General features: G+C 42.8%; 1 protein-coding gene across 1 annotated transcript in view; it reads left to right on the top strand.

The window, feature by feature from the left end:
• cpe (carboxypeptidase E) overlaps positions 1–19,517 on the top strand; it is a 63,192-nt gene that overhangs the window by 19,119 nt on the left and 24,556 nt on the right. The window contains exons 2-3 of the mRNA XM_052010227.1: positions 13,661–13,857; positions 18,875–19,042. Of these exons, the coding sequence (XP_051866187.1) occupies positions 13,661–13,857; positions 18,875–19,042 (365 nt within the window). The remainder of the gene's footprint in view (positions 1–13,660; positions 13,858–18,874; positions 19,043–19,517) is intronic.

The following is a 19,517-nucleotide window of genomic DNA, read 5'->3' on the forward strand; positions in this document are numbered from 1 at the left end:
CATTGTAATCCACTTCTAAAATTTGGTTGTGATGAAGTCAGTGGAACCAATATTGGATGCCAATGTGCAGCCATCACCATATTATATACTTAGTGCAAGTGACCGAGGATGAATTTCTGTCCTTCAATTTTTGCCTTTGTTGTTGAGGATATCCAGATGAACTCTTCTGGATCTTACCAGCTGAGTGTCTCTTTATCTGCTTATCCAAAAGACATTACCTTTGACTTGAGCGTGGCATTGAACCTTCACGGTAGATTTTTTGTGACTGTCTTCAGCTTGAACCCATACTGTTAAGAAAGAAGGCTGGGGTCAAAAGTTACATCCAGAAAATTGGAATTTAGGATGATGACTAATTTTCAATGTCATGGCAATTTCCAAGAATTTAGGATCCTGATGGATGCCAGGAACGCCAAAGGTCAACTAGTGTTTTCTGATGCACGTTTGAACAATTGTTCAAATATTACTGCATTAAATAATCAATGACTAGTACCCAGCATCAAAAATTGCATAAAGTAACGTAGAGAACATCTGTCTGTTGATAATTACTTCCACAAATAGCTCAGTATCTTAGCAACGTGTGCCATTAGCAGAACAAAATGTCAATGTGGGAAACTCTGAACAGTCAAGTAAAGTCAGACACTAATTATCTACATTGAAGATGATGAAATCTAATGGATTATTTTTGGTATGGAGAAAGAAGGAAATATGATATGGGATAGAGCTCAGCCACGATAATGTTCAATGACAAAGCAGACTCAAGGCCAAGAAGCCTATTCCTGTTCCTATTTTCCAAGTTTCTATTATTGTAAAAAATTAAATTTAAACATTAAAGGACATTGTTCTCAGGTAGGACAGTTTTTGAGTCAAGAAAGCCTTGCCCTGAAAAATGTTCTAGGGGGTTTAGAAAATCTAATTGTGATTGTAGTTATATATATTTTTTCAAATATTTACACTTGCAATCTTTCACAGGTAATTAAGTAACTCTCAATGATGTTGCAGATTGCCTACGAATTTAGTTCTCCTTTCCTCATTTGATCCAGAATTTTGGCAGATTTTCTTTAAATGTTTATGGTTGGAAGCACATCATGTTGAAGATGGAGTCCTTTAAATTTGATGTCGTTTAATTTTTCCCATGCAGCAGTTATACATGTCCAGAGAGTAAATTGGAGTGTGTGGTGGGTGGAAGAATGGGAGAACTGGGGATCAGGCCAGTACAAATAGGGAAAAGATAGAATGAGGGGGAAATGATCTGGGAGTGGGGAAGAGGTGGGAGAGGAGTTGTGGAGAACTTGGGGAAGAGGCCAAGAAGTAGATCAGTGATCCAGAGAAAAGATCAGAGGTTCTGAGAAAAGACTGTGGTGAGGGATCAGGGAGATGATAATTGGTTTGGAGGCTGGTAGAAGATAGTGCATAGGCTAGGCAGAGAGAGGCATGAAGCTCCGTGGAGTTCATTCTAAGGTGGTGAGGGGTATGGCTACAATTAAGATATTAGAAGATAAGAGGGACCTAAAGAGGAGCATCACATCCTGGAGGATTCTTAACTGTTGGACTACTTAACAGCAGCTCAAACAGGGACAGGCCATTTATCTTGTACAGGAGCAGGATTATACCTTCTGATTTACACAGAATCACAGAGCAATACAGCACGGATACAGGCCCTTCGGCCCAACCAGTCCATGCTGACCACAGTCCCCACCCAGCTCGTCCCAATTTCCTGCGTTCTGCCCATATCCCTCTAAGCCTCGCCCCTCCATGTACCTGTCCAAGTGCTTCTCAAATGATACTATTGTACCTGCCTCACCCACTTCCTCTGGCAGCTCGTTCCATATACTCACCACTCTCTGCCTGAAAAAGTTGCCCCTCGGGTCCCTTTTAACTCTTTCCCCTCTCACCCTAAACCTATGCCCCCTAGTTTTGGACTCCCCTACCCTGGGGAAAAGACTGCTACCATCCACCTCATCTATGCCCCTCATGGTTTATAAACCTCTATAAGATCACCGCTCATTCTCCTACACTCCTAGGAATAAAGACCTAGCCTGGCCAACCTCTCCCTGTAACTCAGACCCTGCAGTCCTGGCAACATCCTCATAAATCTTTTCTGCGCTCTTTCTAGTTTAACCATATCTTTCCTATAGCAGGGTGGCCACAGCTGTACACAGTGCTCTGAGTGTGGCCTCACCAGCCCGATATGTTTTAGCTCCAATATGTGGCAGCACTCCTAACTCACCTGACAACCCATTAAGACCAGCTTCTGTAGCTGAGGCTCCTGATTTTCATCAGTTGTGCATATGTGGTGAAGAGATCATGCAAGATTAATTGTGCTTTGAATGCTGACTGACAATATTGCACAAGTCCAAGTGCCTCCGTCCCTACATGCATTGTACATATGGTGGTTGGTCAGTACCGTAATTCCCAAAAGCTCACTGTCCAAAAAGAACAAAAATGTGTTTTTTTTAAAACAACGTAATCGGATTCCTAGGCCAGCCTCTTTCACCCTGTTCTCCAACCTTATTGAGTACTGCTGTACTGAGGATTTGGTTCTTTGGAGCAGTCTTTGAAGTATAACCAAATAGGGAGAAACAGAAACAGCACCCTCAATCCCATGAACGTTTACCTATAGTTCTGCATTGTTTGTTCTGTTAAGTCTATACTCAAATATCTGAACATGTAATTCCTAGAAACTAATTTTCATATTCAGTTTGGTTGTGTGATATGAAGGCAATATTGATTAGCTCTACATTAGTACTGGAAGTTGGCTATAAGCAAGTGGTGGCTCTCTTATTACAGAGTCAGAAGTTGTGTATTCAAATTCCACAGCAAGGCATGAATGCATTATCTAGGCTGATACTCCAGAGCATTTACTGAAGGAATGCTGCATGGCTGGATGTGATATTTAAATTGCTGTCACAGCTAGTCATAAATGATTCTATGGCCATTCTGGGATGAGAGCAAGGGAGCCCAAGACTGGCCAACAATGTTTCTTCAACCAACATTACTAAATCAGGTCATACTGGCTGTTGAGTGTTGCACTAAAACAGAGCCTCCACTTTGTAGAGTACAACTGTGTAGAGTACCTTGGGACATCATGAAAGGTACAATTTAAATGCAATTTTTTTTTCTCTATTAGTATAGTTTAAGGGAGTAATAGTTATCCATTGCAAAGACCCCACTTGTCCTTCTACCCTTTCCACAATGATTAATTGACAAATGGAAGTAGGTTCAAGTACAGGGGTTTTTAAACGTTTTGAAGATAAGAATAAGCTGTGGGGGCTCATTTTTGATTATAGGAAAGAAGTAACACAGACAATGTGGGGAAAGAAAGGTGATCTCTTTCCATAGGATATTTGTAGACATTACTGTTGAATTGGCCTTGTTAGAATGATTGAGTCTTTGATACATAATCTACTGTTAATTGCTATCTGTATACATTAGAAATTATGCATGTTTGATTTGTTTATACTGTTAATATCCTTTTGTACATAACTGTCAATTTTATGTGATTTGAAATGACCCTTACTGCAAATAATATGGAGGGGTTGCAGGAAGTAACTGCTGTTCCTGGAACTGAACCTGCTGCATGGCTGTTAAGCTGAAACCAACCTTCCTTTAATTCTTTAAGGTTTCTGATGTCACTGTTTAATGCTGAAGGAATATAATGCATCTGACTTTACCAGATAAACAAAGCCAAGATACTTTAGTGTAATCATAGAAATCTTCCTGGACAAGTTAATTCTCGTTATTGAAAGTAACACTTGCGTTGCCTATTGCCTAATGATAATGAAGTTCAAGGTTCAAGACTGGCTGATTCTGTCTTATAGAATTTCTTTAAATAACTTTCAGTTCTTGGATTTCACTTTCAAGTTCTCAAATTCATAACCACAAATCTCCCAAGGGCTTTCTCTTTTCTTTGACGCAACACCTACCATAAGACTCTCAGCTGATTCTGCTTCGTAACGAGCTACACTGACACCAATGTGAATGATTCTTTTGCTCTCAGTTTTTGGTGAAGATTGAACGGAGATTTAAAGCTCTGAGTAGAAAATTATAACAAATATAGGGCATTTCTATTAACATTGAACAGGCTTCAAAATATGTAATATTTCATCTACAAATTATTAAGTTTTTGCTCTGATGTATTGTCTCAAAGCTCATGATTGGCACAGGAAAATCATATTTTCTGAGAACAGATGTAACCTTTTCAGCAGGTTTCCAGATTACAGTGAGAGACTTGGAGAGAAACTGTTCTTCAAATGCCTGTCGTCTAAGTAAATGTATCAAAACAATGAAAATATTTCATGATTGTTTGCAGGAAAACTCTTACCTTTGCTAACTGCTGTTTTTGAAAATGTGCTATCACATTATTTTTCTCAAAGTTTTAAAGGGTCTGCTATCTATATTTTTCAAGAAAGATTCAGATGATGTGCTTGTGTGGAGGAGTTCAGTCATTAGTTGAGTTGTTGAAGTGGTTCCTCCTGGTAATTTTGTTGTTGTGGTATTAAAATTTTCTGCACTGTGAGTGTGCACTTTGAATATTGATACAAGAGTAGCAGGAAAATGGATGTAGCATTGATTTATGATTCAGTGTTAATTTGCTACTGTTACTTGGCAGCTACCAGCCCAGAACCCTTATTTTGTGAGTTATTGCCATTTAAAAAAATAAAATCACCAAAAACTAGCTTTATAAACTGCCTTTCCAAATATGCAGCTTGAATGCAGATTTTGAAAAAAGTTAAATAATTAACAGGCGGGGAAATATCAATAAATGCTGGTAAAAGCAAAGAACTGGGAGAGTAGTAAGTAGTTGAACTGAGGCTTTAACTCAGTAAGTGCTGACCTGAAAATGTCTTAGTAAACATTGCTCAGAATGGAAAAAGTTATGTCTAATTGCTAAGTACCTCATCAACAAGTTCATCTTAGACTTTCAAAAGTTTTACTGACAGTGAAATAAGATGTATAGTGCTTTTTGCTTGTGATCATCTTCAAATTGTCGTAATTTCAAGAAAACTTGTTTCATCAATATCCTTTTAGACTCCTAGAATCACAGAGCCAAACAACATAGGAAAGGCCGTTCAGCCCACTGAGTTCACACCTACCATCAAGCGTCCATTTGTGTAAATCCTACAATAATCAACTTATTTTAATTTTACCCACATTTCCATAGACCCCTCTCCCCTCAGTTGCTACTACTCACCCTGAACGAGGTGCCATGTATAGTAGCCAATTAACCTGCCAACCTTTGGGATGTAGGAGGAGACTGGAGCATTCAGAACGTGAGAACATGTAAACTCCACATGGGCAGCACCAGAAATCAGGTCTGAGCCATGGTCGCCAGAGATGTGAGCCAATGGCTCTTCAAGCTATGGCACTGTGGTTCAGGAATTTGGGGGATATGAGGGGAATTTGACCAAGTAGAAATATGATGCCTCAGATATAATTCCAAGACAGTTGGATTTAATTTGCATAATTTTTGCTATCTCTTTATTTGCAACTTTTGAATAGGGTTTAGTTACATCTAATAAATGTTTCACTTAAAAAATGTTTCATTTCATTTCACCTTTCCCCTGACCATGTACTCCTTCCTCTCCCCCCACCTTCTTATTCTGGCTTCTACCCTCTTCCTTTCCAGTCCTGATGAAGGGTCTTGGCCCAAAACGTGGACTGTTTATTTCCCTCCATGGATGCTGCCTGATTTGCTGAGTTCCTCCAGCATTTTGTGTGTGTTGCTCCAGATTCCAGCATCTGCAGAATCTCTTGTCTTTCATTTAAAAGAACAGAGTTCCTTATGAATGCCTAACTCTATTTTTCTTTCCACAGATGCTGCCAGACCAGCTGAGTGTTTCCAAAATTTTTGTTTTTGTTGCAGATTTTCTTACATCTGTTGAGTACAGATATTAATTCTGTTTAGTTCAGGTTTTAAGACAGCAACACTTGACCACTGGACACACTTAAAAGCTACCGTCATACCGTGCGGGCAGGCACGGTAGTGTAGCGGTTAGGGTAATACTTTACAGCACCAGCCACCCGGGTTCAATTCCGGCCGCTGTGTGTAAGGAGTTTGTACGTTCTCCCCGTGTCTGCGTGGGTTTCCTCCGGGTGCTCTGGTTTCCTCCTACATTCCAAAGACGTACGGGTGAGGAAGTTGTGGGCGTGCTATGTTGGCACTGGAAGCGTGGCGACACTTGCGGGCTGCCCCCAGAACACCCTGCGCAAAAGATGTATTTCACTGTGTGTTTCGATGTACATGTGACTAGTAAAGAGATCTTATTTACAACCTTATCTCCTATCTAAAGAGAGTAGCAACCATGTCCTGCTTTTCCACCTTTACAACATCAGAGCTTCCTTCATCCCCGTATACTGGAGACAAAGTGAGGGTTGATTTTAATGTGATCACTGTATGAAGAAAACCAAGTGTCTTGGGTTAACATGTGCCCTGTGGGTTTCAGTACAGCCTGGAGTAAAAGGATAGAAGTTTCTTTTCACAGCTAGCTGCAGTAACCACAGATGATTTGCAGCCTTTGCAATCCAGTTCACAAAGGATATGGGCCAACATTTTAAAATTGACTCAAGTCAGCCAAGATTTCCAAAATAAAATGGTCAAAGGCTGTAGCTATAATTGTGTGAAGAGCAGAAACATTTCATGTTGGTGTGGCAGAGATTTATTTGTGTCAAAACAGGTGCAGACAGGTCATAAATTCTCCAAAACTGGATAAAATCTTGTTCTCCCTTAACTATGCTCATTTTGCAAACCCAAGAATGTTGTGGTCATACCTGGGTGGATTGTACAAACTACCAATCCAGAACTTCATATCAGTCGGAGCAGAGGACGGCATTAAAAGGCTGCAGCGCCCTTTTGCAGGGTGTACATTAGAATTTTACCTCTCTATTCACCGTTGCAACAAGTAGATCTGTGCTCATTCTACTGATTTAACCCCCACCCCCCCGCCTCCCCCACCCCCCCTACCAAGCCAGTCTGTCTGCAGAATTAGAGATTAGAGGCCCACAAATCATTTATTCTATGAGTCTGGTGCAGGAATATGGTATTGAGAGTGAAAAGGGAAGGAGGTGGTTTGTGGTTACTGCTCTCTTGCAATTGCAGCTGAATGAGTGTCTCTATGAAAACATCCTTTTACAGTGTCCAGTGGTCAAATGTAACTTTTTCTGCCTACTATGTGTGCTGGTTACCATGGCAATCTGACGGAGTTTTAGTTGATAGGGTGTTTAAATGGCAGCACAAAGACAACTAGAGTTATAGGACATTTTGCTGTTTCTTGTAACTACCTTTGTGATAATTTAAATTATTTATTTCTAGCTTCTGGTCCTGGCATCAGTGTTTAATCAATGGAAGTCCTATCACCATGTCCATAATGAGGCTCGGAAGTGAATTGTATCAGCCTCCCCTGATTCCCAAACCTTGATCTCTCCCTTCCTCACCCACCCACTCTAACTGCATGCCAGTGCTGTCAACCTGCGTATCTGGATCTGCAGTGAAATTGCAGTCCAGTAGAGCTTCCTTTTTCTAATGGAGGGGCTCTCAGCAAAACCTCTACGCCCTCATTACCCACTCAGCTGTAACTACTTTAGGAGTATTCAGGTAAAGTTTGTCCTACATCCTGTACATGGGAAAAAGTCAAACCTGTGATCAGACTGATCAAGTGCCACTATTGACAATTGATCACTCATAAGATATCAGCCATAACTTTAAGCTAATTTGTCAATGATCACGGGATCAGACTTCACAGGATTTGGACTCAGCAAAGAGACAGGTCCAGATTTGTGGCGTGTATTGCAAAACAACCTATGCTTCAGTAACCGGAGAAGGTTGCGAGACTAATGGTTAGTGATGGCCTGATATCTGGCTACACTTCCTTACAGACAAGCTGGATAGCTACCTTCTGGGGGTGATCCTATGGAATGATCAAGACAGCAATCTTCCTCCAAAGTGCCTTGTACAGCACTGTCTTGATTTCAGTGGGCATTCAGAATGCCTGGGTAATGAGGACACCATTCCTTGCCTGCAGACCAATGTCTGCATGGGGATAAAACACAAAGTTCTGGAAATACTCAGCAGGTGAATCAGCACCTGCGGGCAGAGAAACAAAGTTAACATTTCTATTTGATGCCCTTTCAACAGAACTGGTGAAAGATCGTTGTCCTGTTTCTCTGTTCACAGATGCTACCTGACCTGCTGGGTGTCTTCAACATTTGTATTTTATCTCTGGTATGAGCATTGGTCTGCATCTGCAATTTTTTGCTTTTGGATTTCCTGCACCTGGTGTTTCCTTTCCCATTATTTTTTGCGTGGCTCTCCTTTTATCACCTGCCCCACATAACCAATTCAAATGTTTCTTCCCCCATCAGGATGTGTGCAACTTGGAGGGCACTCTGCATATGGTGATGTTACCATGTGCCTCCTGCCCTGGCCCTTGGTGATAGAGGTTGGGTATTTGGGAGGTGGTGCTGGAGTAGCCTGGGTGAGTTACTGCAATGCATTTTCCAGACGGTACACATTGCTGTCACTGTGTCTCAGGTGGATGGGTTGCCAGTCAAGTGGGCTGCTTTGTTCTGGTATTGTGCTTCTTGAGAGTTGGTGCTGCACTCATCCAGGTAAATGGAGAGTATTCCATCATATTCCTGAGTTTTGGCTTATAGATGGTGGAATGGCCTTGGTGTGCCAGAAGGTGAGTCTCTCACTGCAAGATACACAGCCTTCAACCTGCATGTATTGCCATGGTGTTTATATGGGTGGTCCAGATGAGTCTCTGCTTAATGTGACACCCAGGATGTTGATTGTGGTCCATGGACCTTCATCTGCCCACTGATAAAAAGTGATGGTACTAGTCAGGAAGGAGCATGATTATAAATTTAACAAGAAACTACAGAGAAAGTGCAGTTGAGTAGCTCTTCCAACATATAAAACATCCCAAGTCATAAAAATAGAAATTACCGATCAGGCTGCATCTGTGGAGAGAGAAATAGTGTTAATGTTCCAAGACAATGCTCAACATTGTAACTGGGAAAAAGATGGAAATCAAACAAGCTTTAAGTAGTTGAGATGTGGAGACAACAAAGGGAATGTTCTTAAAGGATGAATAATGGTGGTGGTGCTGACTGAGGGAGGGTAGTGAAGGCATTTAATCTATCTGGGGAAGATGTAAATAGCAGATGAATGAGAACAGACAAGAGAGATGGAGAATGGCTCCACAGCTGCTGCCTGATGTATTGGGCATTTCCAATAGCTTGACAACAGCAATAATTGGAAGAATAACCAGTCTGGAGTTTCCACTCCAGGACATCTGAGATGTCCTCCTTTTTCAGTAAGCAGGGTTTCCCTTCCACCACCATCAATGCTGCCCTCACCCACATCTCCTCTATTTCCTGCATGTTTGCCCTCATCCATCCCCTCCGACATAACAGGGACAGGGTTCCCCTTGTCCTCACCTACCACCCCATGAGCCTCCACATCCAACACATCATTCTCTGCAACTTCCACCACTTTCAAAGGGATCCCACCACCAGGCACATCTTCCCCTCCCTCCTCTCTCCTCGACCTCCCCTCTAATGCCTCCAACCTCATAGTTCCCCTACCCCGCACTGCCGGTTTCTACCTCCTATCAAAGATCCACAAACCCAACTGCCCCGCTAGGCCCATTGTTTCTGCCTGCTCCTGCCCCACTGAACTCATGTCCTGACTCCATTCTGCCCCCCTTGGTCCAGTCCCTTCCCACCTATGTCCGTGACACCACATGCTCTCCATCACCTCAACAACTTTCAGTTCCCCAGCCCTGACCACCTCACTTTCACTATGGACGTCGAGTGCCTGTACACTCTTATCCCCCATCTGGAAGGCCTTAAGGCTCTCTGATTCTTTCTCGACAACAGACTCAACCAGGTCCCTTCCATTGCCACCCTCCCTCCGTCTGGCAGAACTGGTACTCACCCTCAACAACTTATCTTTCAGCTTCTCCCACTTTCTCCAGACCAAAGGTGTAACCATGGGCACTCGCGTGGGCCCCAGCTATGCCTGCCTTTTCGTCATCTACATGGAACAGTCCATGTTCAAGGCCTACACCAGTAACGCTCCCCCAACTCTTTCTCCGCTACATTGATGACTGCATTGGGGCTGCTTTCTGCACCCATGCTGAGCTCTTGAATTTCATCAACTTTGCCTCCAACTTCCATCTTTCCCTCAGATTTACTTGGTCCATCTCCGACACCTCTCTCCCCTTTCTGGATCTCTCTGTCTCCATTCCCAGAGACAGATCCACCACTGACATCTTTTAGAAACCCACTGACTCCCACAGTTATCTTGACTACACCTCTTCCCACATTGTCACTTGCAAGGATGCCAGCCCCTTCCCCACCTCTGCCGCATCTGTTCCCATGATGAAGCTTTTCACTCCGAGATGTCCTCTTTACAGTAAATGGGATTTCCCTTCCACCACCATCAATGCAGCCCTCAGCTGCATCTCCTCCATTTCCTGTACATCTGCCTTCACCCTAACCACACACACCACCACCTCCCCCCCCCCCCCCCCCCCCCGACATAACAGGGACAGGGTTCCCCTTGTCTTCACCTAGCACCTCAGAAGTCTCCGCATCCAACACATCATTCTCCGCAACTTCCGCCACCTCCAACAGGATCCCACCACCAGGCACATCTCCCTCTCCCCCCCCCCCCCTGCTTTCCGTAGGGATTGCTTTCTCTGCGACTCCCTTGTCCACTCACCCCTCCCCGCAGATGACCCTCCTGATACTTATCCTTGCAACTGCACTAAGTATTGGTATTGGTTTATTATTGTCACTTGTAGCGAGGTATAGTGAAAAACTTGTCTTGCATACCGATCGTTCAGGTCAATTCATTACACATTGCAGTTACATTGAGTTACACTTGTCCCTACACCTCCTCCCTCACCACCATTCAGGGCCCTAGACAGTCCTTCCAGGTGAGGCAGTGCTTCACCTGTGAATCCGAGGGTGTCATTTATTGCATCTGGTGCTCCCAGTGTGGCCTCCTCTACATCGGTGAGGCTCGACGCAGATTGGGTGACCGCTTCGTCAAGCACCTTTGCTCCGTCTGCTGCAAAAGCAAGGATCTCCCGGTGACCAGCCACTTCAATTCCATATCCCACTCCCAGACTATCCACAGCCTCCTCTGCGGCCATGTTGGGGCCAGACGCAGGTTGGAGGAGCAACACCTCATATTTCACCTTGGGAGTTTCCAACCCGACAGCCTCAATTTCTCTAACTTCCAGTAACCCCTCCCCTCTTCTCCCTCCTTTTCGTTCCCCCTCCTTTGTCTTCCCTCACTCCTGTGGTCCCCTCCCCTCTCTCTTTCCCCTTCCCCTGCCCTCATGACCTGCCCATCTATTCCCCACTTCCCTTTATTCCATGATTCACTGCCCTCTCTGACCAGATTCCTTCCTCTTCAGCCCTTTGCTGCTTCTACCTGTCACCTCTCAGCTTCTTACATCTCCCCCCTCCCCCACCCACCTACCTTCCCCCTCTCACCTGGACTCACCCATCACCTGAACTCACCTATCACCTGCCTGCATGTGCTCCTCCCCCGACCTTCTTATTCTGGGTTCTGCCCTCTTCCTTTCCGGTCCTGATGAAGGGTCTCGACCTGAGACGTCGACTGTTTATTTCTCTTCATGGATGCTGCCTGACCTGCTGAGACCCTCCAGCATTTTGTGTGTGTTGCTCCAGATTCCAGCATCTGCAGAATCTCTTGTATCTCTGCATATGTAAATGACTGGGCAGAGGTGGGTGCAAGGAGGTGGGATGAGGTAGGTGATGAGGAGTACAATGTGGTTGTTAATGGCCTTAACTGTGATCATTTATGCAAGGACGATGCACTTGAACAAAGAATTATTCTTGTTCTTAAACACTTTATTGCTGGTTTTAAAACTGCACAGAGTGTACCTCAGTTCTGCTCCAGCCATTCAAGCATAGGTACTGCCTGTTAGAATGAAGAGCAGATACAGAGTATACATGCTACAGATCACCCCATTCAGTAAAAGTGGTTCAGTCTCATCCTTACCTCATGTAATGCTTGGACTTGGGCTTATTTAGAGTCAGAGTCATAGAGAATACAGCATGGAAACAGGCCCTTCAGCCCAAATCATCCATGCCAACCAAGATGCCCATCTAAGCTACTCCCAATTCTGCAACTCTGATAGAACAAATTTGTGAGAAAACCTTCACCAGAAGGACTGAGATAATGCATTTCAAAAGAAGGGGTCCTTTCATTACAGATAAGAAAAATTGCAAGCCATCTTTTGCTTTAATTTTGGTTTCTAAATTTACATTAAAAGCAAGTTGTTGTTTGAGCAAATCTGTGCATTCCTTTAGTTCATACTGAAGCCCAGTGTGAATGGATTTTCTTCCCTTGCCTGCTTTTATTTGAATTCACTTTAGAGCTTAAGTTTTAAAACAAAAACCACATCACAAGTGTGAGATTTATAAAACTACAAAAGGGTATTTGTGGGCGATTGGATGGCATGGAGTGTTGGCAGATTGAATCAGGGTTTACATGCTGTTCCAGTGCAATGAAAGCCAGTTCTGTCTGAAAGCTTTTAAGTAAAATGAGTGGGCAATCTTTCACTGTCTTTTCATAGGGAAGTTGTTACCAAAAGCTTTTGGCTGATAATCTCTCACTTAGAGAAGTGACAAAAAGAACAGCTAGAATAAAGCAGCAGCAGATGGTTCCTGAATTTAGATGTGGGTATCTAAATCTGGAAGGGGACAAGAAAGCTCTGGTGTGGAGCACATGGATGGAGCTATGTTGTTTCTCCAACCATGTTGAGATACGTTTGGGTGAAAATTGTTTTCCAGTGTTGTTATCTGTTAGTTATTTTGAGAATATTTTTGCAGATTCATCTAAAAATAAATGTTTTTAAATCGTGAAGTTCTTCATAAACTTATAAATTATTTCCATGGTTTTATAATAACTGTTTTGGTCTTGTGTTAATTACTTTGGTTATTCTGTAGGGGTTACATCTACTGGATAAGCAAGGGGTGGAACTAGTGATCACAGCTTGTTTCATACCTTGTCACTTTTCTTTTTCATTGAGGTTAAACTGGCTGCCAATTCACTGGCATGAGTTTTGTGTTACTGATGAAGACCAATTGCACCTCCCTGTTAGTCAGTTGATGGCAACATAAGTACAGTGTTTTGAAACATTTTTAAAGAATCTTTACTTTCTCCTTTTCCCTGAGAAAGTAAATCTGCTACTTTGATTATGGTTTAGATCTTACCCCACCTATATCATTAAATACCTGTTCATAAGTATTTGAGAATTTTTCGCTCAGTCTCTAAGCAAAATATCACCCTGGGTCTCTGAGGGTAGGTGACTGAACTCCTCACAATTCTTTGCCACCACTATCTATTTCTGGCAGTTTTAAGCAGGGATTGAGCAGATGTTTACAGTGGGATGAGCTGTTAGCTGCTCACTTATTTCCAAGCAGGCAATTTAGGCTGACATTGAGTGAACAGGTTGTTTTAATCTTCCTATTATCTGAAGTTTAGGCAAAGCCTATGACAGTGAAGCAAAGTAGTTCACTTCCCTTTTGTAAAGTTGGAAATGTTTCAACTAGTTTCTGAAGTGCCCGAGGGGTACAAACCTTTTACAAATGCTCATGCCCCTTGTCTGCCTTACAGGAGAGCCAGAATTTAAATACGTTGGCAACATGCATGGGAACGAGGCAGTGGGAAGAGAGCTGCTTGTCTTCTTGGCACAGTATCTGTGCAATGAATACCAGAAAGGAAATGAAACGATTGTCAGACTGATTCACAGCACACGGATTCACATTATGCCCTCCATGAATCCTGATGGGTTTGAGAAGGCATTTTCACAGGTAAGTCGAGACCATGTGCTCTAGCACCTGAGGTCCACACCTCGGATACTTAGAAGAATGTTGATCTAGATACCCCTGTTTATCTGGAAGGAGAGTTAACTGAAAAAAAATTGTTTTGAAGAATTCATTTTTGAAAAAAATGTTGAAAGCTCATCTGAGACTTAATTCCTTTCACTCTGCTGAAGGATTTATTTTTAAGTCAAACTGAAATGGAGGTAAGAATGATTTCTTTCTTCATGTGTGAGTTTACACAGTAACATTCAACAAGCTATTCAAGCGTACACGTCATCATAGCCAAGGTTGATCATTTTCCCACCTGATCCATTTTCCAGCAGGGATCAAAGAACAGCCTTTGCAGCTCAGACCAGAAATGGCAACGGCAGATGTAGAGTCACTGGCCTGAAATCAACAACTCAGTGTGGACAGAGGCTTCATCTGGGAACTTCATGATCACTACTTAGCTCCACACATGAGGATACATTTACCGTGAATTGCTTGAATCATTAGATTTTAAGCAAACTATTTATTAGAGAAAAACCCCATGGGTGCCTAAAGAGCAAAACCAGAAGTGTGCAGCAGTTTCTCAGTATTTGAGAAAATTTTGGTGCCAGTTTAGCTCCAGCTGTATTGTCAAAGTCACACATGTGACTGTGTCCATTGTTGTTGCTTATCCTCAGCCTCACTGCAACTTGTAACCATCTCCTTCAATGCCAGCTTTCTGTTCACCACCTTTGAGACAATGGTCCCTCTGAGTTCCTCTCACACCCTTCAATGTTGCCATTGGATCCACAATATGCATCTTCGGGCCCCTTACTTCACAAAACATGAGATCCATTGGAAGATTACTGAGAAGTACGAAGTCTGTTTCAAAATGGATGCTGATGATAAAATATAGGGAAAAGCACCTCCCAGAAGCACAATCAAACAAAATTGCATGCTAAGGAGGCAGTATTGGGAGGACTGATGAGAAGCAAGATTGAAAGGGTGAATTTTAACAAGGGAACAGGATGGGTGGTGAATTGGGAGGGAATTCAGAGCTTGTTGCCAGGATACCAAGCCATACCCACTACGGAGGGAACAAACAAACAGGCCAAAGTTGGAGGAACATGTGTACCAAGGCTTACCTGGTCTAGGAAAGGTTATCTGGGCCAGGAGGAAGTTATGGAGATCAACAATGGTCCAGTCATGAAAAGGATCCAATGTTAAAAATAGTAATTTAAAATTGAATTGAGAGATGCAGCACAAGATCAATGGGCGAGTGACACTTGGTGTGTTATACTGGTAGCCGTGTTTTGAATGAAGTAAATGAGAATGGGGCAGGCAGGAAATTATTGAAATAATCTGAACTGGGGAAGAGAAAGAGATTGAGGATGAGTCAGGAGGGTCACTGAGGGAATACGCAAGTCATTTGGCTCTTAGGTTTGGGCTGTTTCAAGGATGGAAACCTAGCATGGGAAATTCACAAATGGAGTGGCAAGAAAGAAGCGGATGAATCTGGGAGGTGGCGCTGGATGTATTTGGAAAGGAAAGGAGGTTTGGAGATGAGGTAATAGTTTTTAATGACAGAGGAACTGAAGGCATTTTTTTAAGCAATTGGGTTAACTTTAGCAGCTTTAGAAGACAGCACATAATATAATCTTGGATGAAAACCACGAAGATAGATATGGTGTAGTCGAGAGTAGAGTGGTCCAGTGGGCTCAGTGTGGACTTGAGAGGAGATTGAAGAGAGAGGCCTGGGTTCAGGGCTAGATCAGAGGGGGTCTTGGTGTGCAAATGGGTGGGGGAGGCTTGTGGTAGAGGCAGCTCACATGCTAATCTCCTACCTCCAGCTCTTACTGTGTGCTTGCCAATTAATCCTTTGGGTATTTGGATCCCCAGTTCATTTGGATCTATCCTTACTGGTCTTGACATTATTTCCTTCAGCTTCGGATGGGCTGAAGATCTTCATTATTAAAATCAATATACAAATGTAATCAGTCTGGCACTCCTGTTGCTCATACCTGGTCCTGATAGAATGGTGGTGGCACAAATGAAAATTAATTCACAGAATGATAGTATTTGTGCTGCCGCCAATGCACTTTACCATTGCCCTTCCTGTGGCCGGTTCAGCTGCTGGTCTCATGCCAATTCAACTTGGTCTTACAACTGCTCATCCTTCATAGCCACCTGCACCCTCCACAGCTGCAAGATAGCAGCCATCCACTGAGAGAGCATGGCACAGAGGTATTAGGGCAGTTAAGTCGCATGGAAAGCAGACAGTAAGGGGATGCACAGGGGTGAAAAGTCAGCTTCAAGATTTTGTAGTATTGATTGTGTGTATAACCTCGTTTAGCATGATTTATTTGGTTCTCATAATTTGTGCTTAAACATACACTGAGACGAGTAACAACAGAGTGATACCATTTAATGAAGCTGTGTCCCTGGGTTTACAAACTTTACCCATAATCTCTTGTAGGAGGTTGGTATGGATGGGAAGTCAGTTTTTAATGTTCAGTCCTAATTGCCATTGAAAATCCTGAGAAGCTGCCTTGCCGACCCATTGTAGTGCTGTGGTATAGAAACTACCACTGTGCTGCTGTGGGAGCAGCTCCACTGTTGTGAGATAGGAACCAAAGTGAAACAGAAATACTGTTCCAGGTCTGGAGGCACGAGATGAAAGTAGGTCTCTTGAAAATCCAAGCATGGGTATATTGTGTATGTTTGCACCTATGTCTGTGGTGTGTGTATTTATCTCTGGTTTGTCATAAGAGTTATACAGCATGAATTAGTGTGACTGTGTTCTGCACCAACTATAGAACGTAGAACATTACAGCACAGTACAGGCCCTTCGGCCCACAATGTTGTGCCGACATTTTATCCTGCTCTAATATCTACCTAACCCTTCCCTTCCACATAGCTCCCCATTTCTCTATCATTCATGTGTCTATCTAAGAGTCTCTTAAATGTCCCTAATGTATCTGCCCCCACAACCTCTGCAGGCAGTGCATTCCACATGCCCACCACTCTCTGTAAAAAAAAACTTACTCTGACATCCCCTTTGTATCTTCCTCCAATCACCTTAAAATTATCTCCCCTCGTGTTAGCCATTGTCGTCCTGGGAAAAAGTCTCTGACTGTCCACTCGATCTATGCCCCTTATCATCTTGTACACCTGTATCAAGTCACCTTTCATCGTCCTTCTCTCCAAAGAGAAAAGCACTAGCTCGCCCAACCTATCCTCAAGTCATGCTCTCCAATCCAGGTAACATCCTGGTAAATCTCCTCTGCACCCTCTCTATAGCTTCCACATCCTTCCGAGAATGAAGCAACCAGAATTGAACACAATACTCCAAGTGTGGTCTAACCAGAATTTTGTAGAGCTGCATCATTACCTTGCGGCTCTTGAACTCAATACCCCGACTAGTGAAGGCTAACACACCATATGCCTTCTTAACAACCCTATCGACCTGCGAACAAATCAATGAGCATTGATGAGCATGTCAGCTATCAAGCACCCACTCACACTAATCCTTTATGAAGACACAAGAGATTCTGTAGATGCTGGAATCTGGAGCAACACATACACAATTCTGGAAGAACTCAGAAGGTCAGGCAGCATCTATGGAGGGAAATAAACAGTCGATGTATAGATTGTACCACTACGCAGTGGGGGTGATTTAGAATGCCCACCTAACCTACCAACCACACGTCTTTAGGACGTGGGAGGAAAACTGCAGCACCCAGAGGAAACGCATACAGTCACAGGGAGAACATGCAAATTCTATGCAGACAGCATAAAAAATCAAGATTGAACCCAACTCAATGGAACTGGGAGGCAATGACTCTAGTGACGTGTGCGTGTGTGCGCGCGCGCGGAAGAATGTTTGTCTGTGCAGCTTGTCTGAGAGTGCAGAGAGAAGTTTGTGTTATCTGTACATACTTGACCTAATGTGGCAAGGTTATCATCATAAGGATTAGCATTACCCTTGAGCAAAAGTAGAAAATGCTGGAAATGCTCGTCATATCAAGTATCAACTGTAGAAAGAGAAATGGAGTTAATATTTCAGATTGAAGTTCCTTTGTTAGACTTTGACGAAATGTTTCACTTTCCACAGCTGCTGCCTGATCTTCTGAGTGTTTCCAGAATTTTCTGTTTTTGTTTCAGATTTCCAGCATATGCAGTTTTTTTGATTCACATTTACTCCTGAATAGATGTGAGGCACATGGAACTAGTAATTCAACATTGCCAGTTGTACACAGTCACTTCAATGTGCCAAGCAGGAGCTTAAAATCCTGCACTCAGCAAATGATTTCCTGTTCTTGTGTCAAATTGGATTCTGGCACCATCTTGTGGACAGAAAAAGTCTTGGGACAAAATATAATCCTGTCCAGAAGATGGCATCGATGTTACAATAGAATGGGTCGATATTTGACGGGTTATTAATAGGTACACTGCCACTCATTATTAACAAGGGAATTTATTGTATACACAGCTTTGAGATGTTCGTTGTATGGAGAGAAAGATAAGTCCAAATACATTTCTATTTATTTCCTGCCTCCTGTATGGAAGTCTGACCAAATGCAGGTAAATAGGACATATGGGGTTAATTGTAGATAGGTATAATGGGTGGCATGGACCTGGTGGTCAAAGGGTCTGTTTCTGTGCTTTATGATTCTCAATTGTTCCGTACTAGGTAGCTGTAAGTACATGCAATGTGGCAAATAAAAGGATACTAAATCCAAAATCCTCGAGTAGTTTCAAGGTTATCTCCTCTGTATTGATTTTGATTCTCTGTCTAATTTTAGTATAGTGGAAAGGTTAGGTTGTCTTTTAAGTTCTAATTCTTTTTAATAGCATATGCATACTTCTGAATTTTAGGTTTATAATTTCTTCTTTCTCTGAGAAAATTTGTTCCTATTCATCCTGTCCTAAAGGTGGATGATCCCTTTTGCTATTTGAACAGCTGGGGAAACCAGCCTTGCCGTTGCTCCCATGGCCCTTTGATCATGTGTTGTTTTCCCCTGCTTTTCTCTTCCAGGTGAATGATCTGAAGGACTGGTTAGTGGGCCGCACCAACGCGCGCGGAATAGACCTCAACAGAAATTTCCCTGATCTCGACAGGATAGCTTACGTTTATGAACAGGAAGGAGGACCCAATAACCATCTTCTGAAAAACATGAAGCTTTCTGTGGACAAAAATACAAAGGTAGGATGTGCCTACAGGTTCCTGGGACAAAATAGACAATTCACTGCTGCTCAGTACCCACACATTGGTTTACAGACAAAATAGATTTGATAAGGCAGCTTATGACCAGGTTCCACTTATGAGCAGCTCATTTTCTGAACTTGTGGACCATTAGACCCTGATCATTACTTACAGTAAGCTTTAGCTTAGCCTTCTAGTACTATAATGCATAGGCTCCTATGCCCATTAAAGGAGCTGAAGTGAAGGGACCATGTTACTCTTAGAGGGGCAGGGAACTGTAAATGATAAAACCTTTAGGAGACCTGAGCTTTTGGGCTTTAGGTGCACATACTTTAATAGTGATGGACAATTTGGATGCAGGTGAAAAATAAGCATCCCAGGGCTCTAGCTGCTTATATAATTGAGGCACAGATTCCAAGGACAAAACTGATCATGTTAAATGTCTGAACCTTGATTATATTACATTTAGAAAAAT

The sequence above is a fragment of the Pristis pectinata genome, chromosome 2 (assembly GCF_009764475.1).
Source record: "Pristis pectinata isolate sPriPec2 chromosome 2, sPriPec2.1.pri, whole genome shotgun sequence".
Taxonomy (NCBI): Eukaryota; Metazoa; Chordata; class Chondrichthyes; order Rhinopristiformes; family Pristidae; genus Pristis; species Pristis pectinata.